This window comes from Etheostoma spectabile, unplaced genomic scaffold (genome assembly GCF_008692095.1).
Source record: "Etheostoma spectabile isolate EspeVRDwgs_2016 unplaced genomic scaffold, UIUC_Espe_1.0 scaffold394, whole genome shotgun sequence".
NCBI lineage: Eukaryota > Metazoa > Chordata > Actinopteri > Perciformes > Percidae > Etheostoma > Etheostoma spectabile.
In genome coordinates this window covers 63,230-74,043 of record NW_022605599.1, presented here as the reverse complement: position 1 = coordinate 74,043, position 10,814 = coordinate 63,230, and the positions used below count along the sequence as shown (strand labels likewise).

Here is a 10,814-nt window from a genome sequence, read left to right as displayed (position 1 = left end):
ATGAAATATATGATTATGAAATTTCAAATTTCCAAACAGTGGATCCTACATTTTGTGCATCATGATAGTGTATCATTTGTCTCATTAGACCCCCTCCCCCTCCCCCAACTTCACATGGCAAATGAATTGACTTCATGTGTAAAATCAGTGGATTGCCTTATAAAATAACCAATGGGTTAACATATTTTTTTTGAATTTCCTTTTTCTAGAGACTGATGCACTTTTACCAAAAGGTAAGAAGGAGCTGTCCCAAAAGTCAAAGCAAAACAATGACACAAGCATTGCTGGCTGTAATGATTGGACCTGTTGTTCTCGGTTACAGAAGTGATCCGGCCAACTGTTAATCTAGATGTTGATAGATATCTATCAACAGCTAAAGAGTTCAATGGTAATCACTTGAGAATTTATTGTAAATAACAATTATATGATTCAGTGTTTCTCTCACCCGACTTTTACTGAATTCATTCAAATGTTCCATTTTCAGTTAATGTGACACTTGACCAGAAACCAACAAATCAGTATATCACAATCAGGGGTTGTAAACTGAGAGACGCCCCGCCTGACCAGTGTGTCTTTCCTGATGGAGACAAGGTGACCTGTCTCACAGCGGTCAAAGGAGCCCCCGGCTTCTCTTCTGGACAACACTACTGGGAAGTTTCTTTGGGGAAAGACGATGCTAACGTAGGTCTCAAAATGTCCTGGTGGGTAGGAGTTACAAGTGCAGCTGTCCCTCAGGAGTCAGGTTACTCGCCAAATACCTCCAACGGTTTCTGGTTCCTGTCCTCGTCCCCTGACAGTCCAGAGACCTTTCAGTTTAGCTCAGAAGCCGAGGTTTTACTGCCCGTCCGCTCCAGGCCGCAGACGCTTGGCGTGTATTTGAATTATGACGATGGAGAGCTTTCCTTTTATAACGTAAACGATGAGAGTCTCATCGGCACGTTGAACGCTACATTTACCGGTGAAGTTTTTCCATTTTTCAACCCCGGCAAAGGTGACAGAGGAGTTATGGAAATATTACAGATGCAAAAGGGCCAGTCTAGCGTGGGGAACATGGAAGATGTAAGGCAACAAGAGACCTAATATCAATAGCAACGTCAATATGAAAAGCTATAGCGTCTGTTTTATGTTTTAGCACTGTAGTTGTGTCATGTGTTGAACTGAGTGTTTTTACTTTATGGATTATATTTAGTTCAGGGAAATGTGTTGAGTGACTGAAATGGGTGACAACCCAACATTTGTAATCTGTCAAACCCCAAACTAAATCTGCATGGCATTGACAAAATATTCCACTAATTGTTGGGATAATCCTAATGATTTTTTTAAGCTGTGAGAAGTGACAATACTCAGTTATGAGTATGCTTGCTGATTATGACTGATTGCTGCATTAAGTGTGTAATGGTTGCCCATATCCATCTTCATTAGCAGCTATTTTGTGTATTTTAAATGTGTGTGGATTCCTTGAATGCTTTAAACATGTTAGTATTTAGATGTGTAGTTCGTTGTATTTCTAATACACGCAGTTAAACCTATATTCAATGGTCTTCTTTTCATTTATTGTTTATTAAATAGATGTTCTTTAGTGTTTGGTGCATTCGGCTCCTTTTTACCTGAAGTAGGCAGACTACTATTTGTTGATATCAGAGATCCAGCCGTTACCTTATTATTTTTCATGCGTTGTACTCTTCCCTTGCTGGGTGAGTGAGGGAACCATTACAAGTATTTTATTTACAGCGATGGTCCCGTGACGCTAAAACGGATTATGTAGTTCTCCTGTGTTTGCCAAACTTTGTGTCAGTGTGGACTTTCATTCATATGCTACTATACATTTATACACTAGGAGTAGAAATACACTAACATTTATACTAATTACAACGTGTAAGTTAAGTTATCATTGCCTTTGAAATAGCTAAAATAACCTGCTCTTTTTGGTGTTTTTAGGCAATAATACATGTATTATTAAACACTAAAAAAAGGACCATGCACAAATAACATGAGTTAGATATTAGCTAATTTCCATTTGTAGTCCCTGGGCAGCTAACCCAACTCTAGTACTACAGTTATTCATGTGAGCAAATCCATACAACATACTTTAAGCTATGACTTGATGGGCTATATTGAAGTTTCAGTTCACCTTTGGTGGATTGTTGTCTAGACGTTTGTGAACGCTTTCCAATAATTCATGTTAAAATGTTAACTTTTTCTGTAATGTGTGTACGCCTTTGTGAATGCCAGCTGTTTGAATAAACTCAACCAATAAGGGACCCTGTGTTTATTTGTAGTTTCTATTTTCTTTGTATCAGCCGGCATCCACAATGTAAAACTCACTTCACAGTCCGGTTTAAGAAAACACAGCAAAATGTCATACACTTTAATAAGTACAGGTAGTATTTACAGTATATACACCACACACATCACTACTGTATATTTGCCATAGATTAGGAAGTATTTACATTGTGAATAAGACCGTAAGTTGATTCTGAAATATTTCTTTAAAAATTCCGATACGCAATAAATTCAAGTAGGCGTGCCTCGATACAGAGTAGTCTAGACCATGACCGTGGTAGAAGAGGTGTGCAAAACCCCTTCAGTGATGTCCAAATGTCACCGTCCAAACAATTGTTTTAATCTGCTCGTCAGTTGGGCACGAGGTCAGTCAATATCAAACACAAAGTATACAAGTTCATACGTAGTCTATCTGTGGGGATATTTAAAAAAAGAAAGAAAAATGGGGACCATTGGTTTCTTCCTCCAAAAGCTTTCCACATTCATGTTTGGTCATCAGCCTTTAGTGAAAGCAACCCAGACCGAGGACCATTTGCTGTAAAGGTGTCCTGGTGGTCTAAAGGACTAACTGCAACCTAGTGGACTGGTGTCTCTCACTCCAGGGACGTACGATGCATGTCACCTTCTCTCTCTCATATATCTCACCTGTCAACTATTTAAATAGAGGATGACCAAAAATAAGCATCATCTTTTCCAACAGCTTAAAAGTAGATCCAGAACAGACACTGGACATCCCAACACTAGGAGAATGACTGATCCTCAACTGGAGCAACCAAGACGTAGTCCGTTTTCTTACACTTCTCAATCCTGACCCCACCTTTTCTCTTCCTTATGATTGCTGGTGGTTTATACATTATGGTACGTGTCCTCTCGCGTCTGTCTGAGTCTGTCCCTAGCAGACGGACGCGGCACTTTCCCTCCTCCCCTGCTTCTTCAGCAGCTGGATGCGGTTGTGGACGTAGAACTTGATCGCCCTCCAGTCTCGCTGGTTGCTCACCAGCAGGGGGCAGAGTTCCAGGCAGCGCTCGCAGTCGGCCTTCGCCGGGACCCGCAGCTCCACGAGGTTTCTCTTCAGGTGGGTCTCCACGGCTACACGCTCAGCCTCTGACCACGGCCGCTTCAGCACGCCACGCTTCCCTGAGAGAGAGAGAGGAGATGTAACACAGACAGAATGCAAAGGATCACATTTTTAAGGAAATGACCGACTTGACCTTGGCAGATGGTTACCTGATTTGGGAGGAATGCATCTTCTCTTATGAACACTGGGTATTGACGGGTTGCCTGGGGAGGAAATGGGCGCTCTCTTCTTCCGTGGCGGTCGCCCCGGTCCTTTCTTCTTCACCGTCACCTCAGCTTTCTCCTTAACTTCTTCCTTTTTTTCCTCTGCCTCTGAATCTTCGGAGAAGGAGTCTGCTGAGTTGCCGGACATTACTGCAGGACAGGGATGAAATGGAGGCTAGTGGATGACTAAACATACAGGTTCACGTTTTAAATGTGCAATATGTAATACATTTACTGTATATGATCCATAAATAACCACGATATGTCATTAGATATTAACATGCTAAATTTCTTCAATCTCGTTGCACAGGTATTGCACATGTGTATAACGACAACATAGGCTTTCTATTCTAAGCTAAAATAGGCTACTATGTTTTCTTACAACACTGCTAAAGCCAGTACTTGTGAATATTGAAGATGTATATGAAAGATGGAGACAGCTTAGAGCCCAAAAGGACGCAGAGTTGGCTAATTTCCTACTAGGGCCGGCGGTGATCCCGACTGGTCACGCCATTACCGTTAACGTTGCCGGAGGAGCGGGCCAGCGGCCACGGCTGTTTGCAACGTGTAGCCTGTTCAGCAAAATGAGTCATTTTAACCAAAGAAAGGGTGGCTGTGAATTGGTAGAAGCAGTACTGGGAGTTTGCACTGCTTTTAGCAGTTGTTTCTGTACTTTGATTGATAATATCGATACTAACATTGGTTCTGATGACTATCAGTGTAATGAGACTTAGCATCTTTAGACACTTTAGTTTCAATTTCTCTTCACTTTGCTCCTCCCCCCTCTTGTGACTTGATGTTGTACCGTCACATGACTCAGCAGTGCCAGGCAAAGAAGCAAGCAGACGTGCCCAGCAACACCAACACACACCCACACACCTGAAAAACTCAATAACAATGTCTCTTTCCAGAAACACATGGGGATCATCCAGAAAACTTGCAATGTACATTTTACTATTTGACCGTAAATAAAGCAGTTTTCAATTTGACCAGTAAATATTTAAACCAAATTCTACTAAACGCCGTTGTGTTTTTTTTCCACCCATTTCAAGTAATTTAAGAAGCTGACATTCCTCCCTACGTCCATCAATATCTCCACTTTAAAAGTAATGATCCATTAAAGTGAACACCACAGTATGTTGACACTTTGCATTATTCGAAACAGATGGCCGGAGTTCAACCTTAAAAAGGTTCTTAGAAGCAGAACCTGCCCTATTCAACGGTGCGTGTCTGAAACAGCTGCTGATTGGCCCCGGTGGCGTCGACATTTACCTTGAAGACAAAAAAATGCAAGACGTATCTCCTTACCATCCAACTCGAGACAGATGTGCTGGAGGCTCATCCCTCGGAAAAGCACGCCCTCCTTCTCTCCGTAGAGAACAACCCGCCCCACACGGCCCATCAGTGCTGGATCCCGTATGATCGTGGAGCAGTTCTGGGTCACGTGGTACTCCCGTTCCAGGAACTCCTCCAGCCGTTTGGTGGCCCCCCCCTGTACCTCGCCCTCCTCTAACAGCAGCAGCTGAGTAAGTATTGCTACCTGCCGCCGCACACGCGTCGCCGTTAATGCACCGGGGTTCTTGGCCCCGCTGGATCGTGCCAGGTTTCTCAGGAGGTCCGTGCCCCGGAGCGGTGTGGCAGGAGAGTGGTAGGGCCGGGAGAAGACATAGGGACTCTCTGGGTCCACGCCCACATTGGAGCTGGTTTGAAGGAGTAGGTCCAGGCAGGACTCACAGTGAGGCGGGAGAATCAGTGGCTGGATGCGACCACGCTTGCCCAAAACACTAGCCCGCGGAAGGTTACAGAGGACCTGGCGCTCAAAGGGGGACAGGGGGGCTTCCATGCCAGATGGGGAACTGTTGCCGGAGCTGACCAGAGGGTTCACGCGGTTGCGGTAGTCCTGGACAGTGAGCTTGGCCACCTCACATTCCCGGTGGCGGTTGTAGAGGATGAGAAGGGAGAGGCTGGAATGGCAGAGCAGGCGCCAGGCCTCGGCAGAGTGAGGAGAGCGGGTTAGAGAGAGGAACGAGGAGTGCTGCTGGCGGCGGAGGTAGAGGACCAAACAGGAGAGGGACGAGAGCAGCGGAGACATGTGATGTCTCTGTATGCTGCAAAAGACAGAGAGAGAGGAACAATGCCTTTAAAATAGCAGTTGAAACCACAACGCACGACCTAAAAGCCCAAACAGTAGACACCTATCTGGTGATAAGACTACAAAAATGGATGATTTTCAACTGGAATGCTCTGCAGAAGATTCTCCAACTGGACACACTAATTTCCATTTCATCATTCAAAACCGTCATATCCTCCTTTTCCACAGACATATGAAGTTGCTTCTCTACATAATACATTTCCCAGATCAATACATGTACCTGTGCACAACTCTTGTTTTAAGTGTTTACTGTTGACTGTTTCAAATTGTATTTTATGTAATTTCTAAACTGAATGTATTTCTAATGTATATATTTTCTAACCCTCCTTCCCTTTCCATTAGTGGCTATGCCACTTGTCAGGCCGCCATTGTAAAATAAAAAGTGAAGAAAAAAAAGTCAATGAAAAAGACAATATTCCAACCACACCTTACAATGTCTCCGTTCTTCTCCTCCGGTGCGTGTTCTTCTCCACTCAGCTCTAGATCTTCATCTGGATCTATGTCTGGCTCAGGGGTAGGAGGTGGAACCAGCTCCTCTTGGCTCCTTGAGCTTTCCACCTCCACCTTTTGCTGCTCTTCGTGCTTCTCTCTCTTCAGCCTCCGACCCCTTCTGGGAGTAGACGGGGGAGGGGGTGACGGACTCTTGACTCGTGAAACCGTCGCGGGGGCGGGCCGTTTTGTGCTGGGGGGTTGTAAGCTCGGCCCCTTCTTGGCGGCTGCAGGCTGAGCAGAAGAAGGCGGCGAAAGCGAGAGGGAGAAGGAGACGCCCCCCGTGCTGGAGCGCGTGGCGGGAGACTCCCTCTCCCTGGAGAAGAGGGGGGGGGGAGCGGGGTTGGAGGCCGAGGGCTGAGGGACAGCAAAGGAATGGCTGTGAGTGGTGGAGGACGACGACGAGGGGTGGGGGTGCGAGGCGCTGCCGTTTGAAGAGCTGTGTGTCTGCAGGTGAGCCAGCTCCATGGCGGCCCGGACCTCCGGCTGGTTGCCGTGGTGCTTCTCCAGGTGGCGTGCCAACGAGCGGTAGTGGCGGCCGCAGTACGGGCAGTGCTGCCGCCGGCTCACCGTGGCCCCGCTGGAGCTGCCAATGTTTATGTTGATGTTGTTGTTAATGTTGGTGGTGGGGGGGGCCAGGCCGCTGCCGGGGGGCTGGGACTGGGATCTGGCCGTGGGGGGGACAGGCGCCGGGTGGAGAAGGAACAGCAGGGGCGCCCGCTGGAGGTGGTGGGCTCGCTCTTCTTCTTTGAGTTGGTCGCCGCGGGCAGCTTGCGCTTCTTGCGTCGGCGAAGCATCCGGCCCCTTATCTCCTCGATTTCCTCTTCTTCGTCGTCGTCGTCGTCATCGTCGTCGTCTTCCTCCTCCTCGTCCTCCTCGCGGTCTGAGTCGCTGGGCTCAGAGTGGGTGAGTGGGGAGGAGGAGGGGGACAGGGACCAGGAGGGGGTGAGGTAGTCGGAGACGGAGAGGGACAGCGGATGGGGGCCGGCCTCTTCCTCCTGGTTAGACAGGTTTCAAATCAAAAAACAACCAAGTTAGCTCAACGTGTAGCTATAGCAACAGCACCTACAGTCACTTTGATCTTTTTAAGTGCTGTCCAACAATTAAAATATTTAAATCTCATTAATGTCATAGTTAACTCGCAGTTAATCGCACATTTTTATCTATTCCAATGTCCCTTGATTTCATTTTGTCCCATTATTTTTTCTCGTTATCACACACACACACACACACACACACACACACACACACACACACACACACACACACACACACACACACACACACACACCACACACACACACACACACACACACACACACACACACACTTTGACAGGCTGTTGCAACAGTATGTGAAAAAACTACAAAGTTTGCTAGATCAAAAAGACCTAGGAATTACAAATCAGGGAGACCTGATTTTTTTTTTTTTTACATTCAAAAATATTTCTGTTACTGTCAACAACAACAACAAAAAAGTGGGCTTCACAATACTGTCTGCCCCCCCCACAACAACTTCAGGACACCCCCCATTATGAGACAGACATTAGTATAGCGTATAGGGGACATTAGGGACAATTTATGCCTGTGATTTTGGTGTTTTTGAGTATTTAGGACAACAGGCCGGTGTTTATGAGACTGACTAAAAACAAACTAGTGTCCACGTTCATGGTAAAGAAGGAACATGTCACACATGGCAACTGTGAGGCTCATTGATGTGTTTTTTAAAGTTTCTAGACCACATTGCACTGTGTGTCCCAGAGGAATAAGCTACGCCAGGCTTTGGCGACATGTACACACACTTGGATCAGTTCTTTGTTGGTTTTGGTCTTTTCCAGGGATCTGTTGACATCCAGAAAAATACAGAACATTACCAGTCAGTGGCTCACCATTGCATTCTCGCCCCAGTCCGTCAGGCTGTAGTCCACCGTGATCTCCTCCCCTTTGGCGATGTCTCGGATTGCTATGACAACCAACCGCACCTGTGTCCCACAGTGGACTTCTCGAATCCGGCAGTTGGGCGGCGGATGGAAGAGGACAGGTCCCCGAACACCACTCGCACCCTCCTCCCCCAACTCTGGCACACTGGATGATATAACGTGACGTTAGCAACTCGATCCCCAACCTTAAAAAGCATCTGAGCACAGTTACCATGGCCGGGGTCCTTCTTACCACAGCTGGGTGGGATCAGGCAGGTAGTAGGGACTGCCGGGTGGGGGGAGGCGGTCTTCTCCACCCTCTGGGTACTGGCCATCACCTGGGACAGAGTGGACGGTTTAAATCCAGCACACCTTAAGTGGTTTATCACAAACCAGGTGGCTCTTCTTTATACTACAATGCATTGCTAATTACAACGTGGTACACTTGTTTTCCATAAGCACCAAAGTGGGTAAAAACACAGGTGTGTGTGTGTGTGTGTGTGTGTGTGTGTGTGTGTGTTTCTATATACCAGGGCTGTAGCTGTGCTCTGACATACTCTCCTCCTCCTCATCTTCCGTTACATATGCTCGGTCACACACCTTGACAGGTGTGCCCTTCCTTTTTCTCCCACAGACTCGCCTGTGAAAACAGAATCAGGGCTTCGTTTAGCATAATCACAGGTTCGGACAAAGCAGCGCTCAAGATTTTCCTTGTGTGAATATCCGATCGGAAGCAGCCGAAATGAGCAAAGCATGCCATCCCTGTGGCAAGGCAATTCTTGAATCTGTTCATGTAACATTTTCCTAGGTGGATGACTCACCCCCAACATAAATGAGGCTTAACCAGTGATGGTGGCAGCAGCGGTGTTGACGGTGTAATTGTTGCTACTTAATGCAAATGTAATTTGCTATGTCTTCGATTAAAAGCAATCAAAACAAAGACGTTTGCAAATTTTGATTTCTGTGCATCTTACAGATATTGCAGGTTAGAGTATACATAGAAGAACAGCAGACCCTGAAATAAATAAATAATATATATACACACTGTAGACAAAAGGAGACTATCAACTACGCTTCATTTAAGCTTTTAATATCGCCTGAGAGTTTATCAATTATTTCTCGAATTCATTTTACCATTTTTTCATCATTTAGCCAATCAGAAGTCACAAAACAGTGTGTGTGAAATATACCCATCATAAATTCCAAGAGCTAAAAGAGAGATATATAAATTGCTTGTATTGCCCAATTGAAAGTCCAGAACCCAAAGATATGCATTTACAATTATGTCAAACAGAGAAAAGCTGAAAATCATCGTATTGGATGAGCAAACATTAGGTATAACAGTTATTAAAATATGAGAATTGTTGACAATATCTGTCAACCAACTTATTGCTTCATTATTTCTGCAGTAATTAGATGTGAGTGTGTGTTCAGGAGAATGCTGCACACAGCCTGACCACCATTCATGGCTGTCCTCGCCATAATTATGAATATATTTTAGTACCACATCAGGGTTTACTTGGCAACCCAGGTGTAAATCAGTCCCTGGTTTGATGTGATCCCTGACCACGAGTAGAAACACATACTGTAAACAGGCAGCAAGTGGGAGAGCTGATTTTAGCCATCTTGGTTATCATAATAATTATTAATCTAAATATTGGATATGGCCCCACCCCTCTATCCAATCACGTCAGACTGTAAATGCATTACCAGAGACCTGATTAGCACAACAACGCGTCCCTAATTCACGGACCCCGGTGACAGGCAACTGGTTTTAGATGCGTTTTAGTCCTGGTCAGCAACTTTGTTCCTCAAAGAAAAACTAGCCAGGCTGCCAGCAGCGCTCGAGCATAATAACACTGACGTGACGGTGGGTTTGTTGGATAGCATGTTCCGGGGTTTGCGGTCTCAAAAACCTGACACGACGGGGGGGGGTTACCGACAAGAGAGCGGGTCACCGGCCAGCTGGATCCATAGCCGCTGAGTCCTGCTTAACGTTACATCAATGCTACACCAAAGCTAGCCTGCTAGCTCCCAGCAAGCTAACGTTGAGACTTGAGTCCCGACAAAACATCAAAAATAAAACGGCTGGCGATTAAACACGAGCTGAGGCGGGAAGGGGAAGACGCGAGCTCACACTAGACAACAGCGGCGACCGAAAAACACGTCGCCTGCTCAGTTTTCTCCGTTAAAACGCCGAAATCACGCACGCGAATAAAAGGCTTCTAACGTTAACTAAACAAACGCGCACGCGCTGCGAGCGTGCGTCTCAGCCTCTTGCATTTAGCTCACGAAACCCCGGTGAAAACAACCCCCGCGCGGGGACAAACCGGGGGCCGGCGGTGCTCACTCACCCCCGTGGCGGCGGAGGTTTGCTCCCATCCCCGTCGCTGTCGAGGGTCGGTGGCTCCCGGTAGTCAAAAGGCGACCGTACATTCTCCGCCATTAGGACTCCCTTCCCTACCTCTCGCGCTCCGGTAGATTGCACAACGCGCATGTGCACAACATCCTCGGGGTTCTAATGGTAAAATGGGGTGCACGGGTGCACCTTCCTCTTAAGAAAATAGACCTCAAGATTCACATTTTTGATTAATATTGTATCTATTCAATAGGGTGTGTTATCTTCCATGCAGTTAAATCAATACTTTGACCCTGATGTTCTGTTAGAGTGTGTGTGTGTGTGTGTGTGTG

General features: G+C 46.3%; 3 protein-coding genes across 4 annotated transcripts in view; 1 reads left to right on the top strand and 2 right to left on the bottom strand.

Annotated features, from left to right (window-relative positions):
• LOC116686573 (butyrophilin subfamily 2 member A2) overlaps nucleotides 1–2,259 on the top strand; it is a 17,117-nt gene extending 14,858 nt beyond the window's left edge. For both annotated transcript variants that reach the window (XM_032511598.1, XM_032511599.1), the window contains 3 exons: nucleotides 210–233; nucleotides 323–388; nucleotides 485–2,259. In XM_032511598.1, the coding sequence (XP_032367489.1) occupies nucleotides 210–233; nucleotides 323–388; nucleotides 485–1,080 (686 nt within the window). In that variant the 3' untranslated portion in view covers nucleotides 1,081–2,259. The remainder of the gene's footprint in view (nucleotides 1–209; nucleotides 234–322; nucleotides 389–484) is intronic.
• A 95-nt stretch (nucleotides 2,260–2,354) lies between these two features.
• LOC116686572 (uncharacterized) lies at nucleotides 2,355–6,915 on the bottom strand. Its single transcript, XM_032511597.1, has 4 exons — nucleotides 6,144–6,915; nucleotides 4,873–5,672; nucleotides 3,511–3,714; nucleotides 2,355–3,420 (listed from the first exon to the last, which is right to left on the bottom strand). Exons 1-4 carry the CDS (start codon nucleotides 6,671–6,673, stop codon nucleotides 3,176–3,178), a joined length of 1,779 nt encoding a protein of 592 aa, XP_032367488.1. The 5' UTR covers nucleotides 6,674–6,915; the 3' UTR covers nucleotides 2,355–3,175.
• Nucleotides 6,768–10,655, bottom strand: LOC116686576 (nucleophosmin-like). Its single transcript, XM_032511602.1, has 5 exons — nucleotides 10,478–10,655; nucleotides 8,654–8,763; nucleotides 8,377–8,461; nucleotides 8,094–8,289; nucleotides 6,768–7,203 (listed from the first exon to the last, which is right to left on the bottom strand). Exons 1-5 carry the CDS (start codon nucleotides 10,618–10,620, stop codon nucleotides 6,802–6,804), a joined length of 936 nt encoding a protein of 311 aa, XP_032367493.1. The 5' UTR covers nucleotides 10,621–10,655; the 3' UTR covers nucleotides 6,768–6,801.
• Nucleotides 10,656–10,814: the final 159 nt, after the last annotated feature.

Excerpts from the sequence above, each read along its gene's own strand:
- LOC116686576 (XM_032511602.1), bottom strand. The coding sequence starts at position 10,620 with ATGCGCGTTGTGCAATCTACCGGAGCGCGAGAGGTAGGGAAGGGAGTC. Across the intron at positions 8,764-10,477 it reads AAACCTCCGCCGCCACGGGG|GCGAGTCTGTGGGAGAAAAA; the intron begins GTGAGTGAGCAC and ends CTGTTTTCACAG. Across the intron at positions 7,204-8,093 it reads ACTGGGGCGAGAATGCAATG|GAGGAAGAGGCCGGCCCCCA; the intron begins GTGAGCCACTGA and ends CTGTCTAACCAG.
- LOC116686572 (XM_032511597.1), bottom strand. The coding sequence starts at position 6,673 with ATGGAGCTGGCTCACCTGCAGACACACAGCTCTTCAAACGGCAGCGCC. Across the intron at positions 3,715-4,872 it reads CATCTGTCTCGAGTTGGATG|TAATGTCCGGCAACTCAGCA; the intron begins GTAAGGAGATAC and ends CCTGTCCTGCAG. Across the intron at positions 3,421-3,510 it reads ATGCATTCCTCCCAAATCAG|GGAAGCGTGGCGTGCTGAAG; the intron begins GTAACCATCTGC and ends TCTCTCTCTCAG.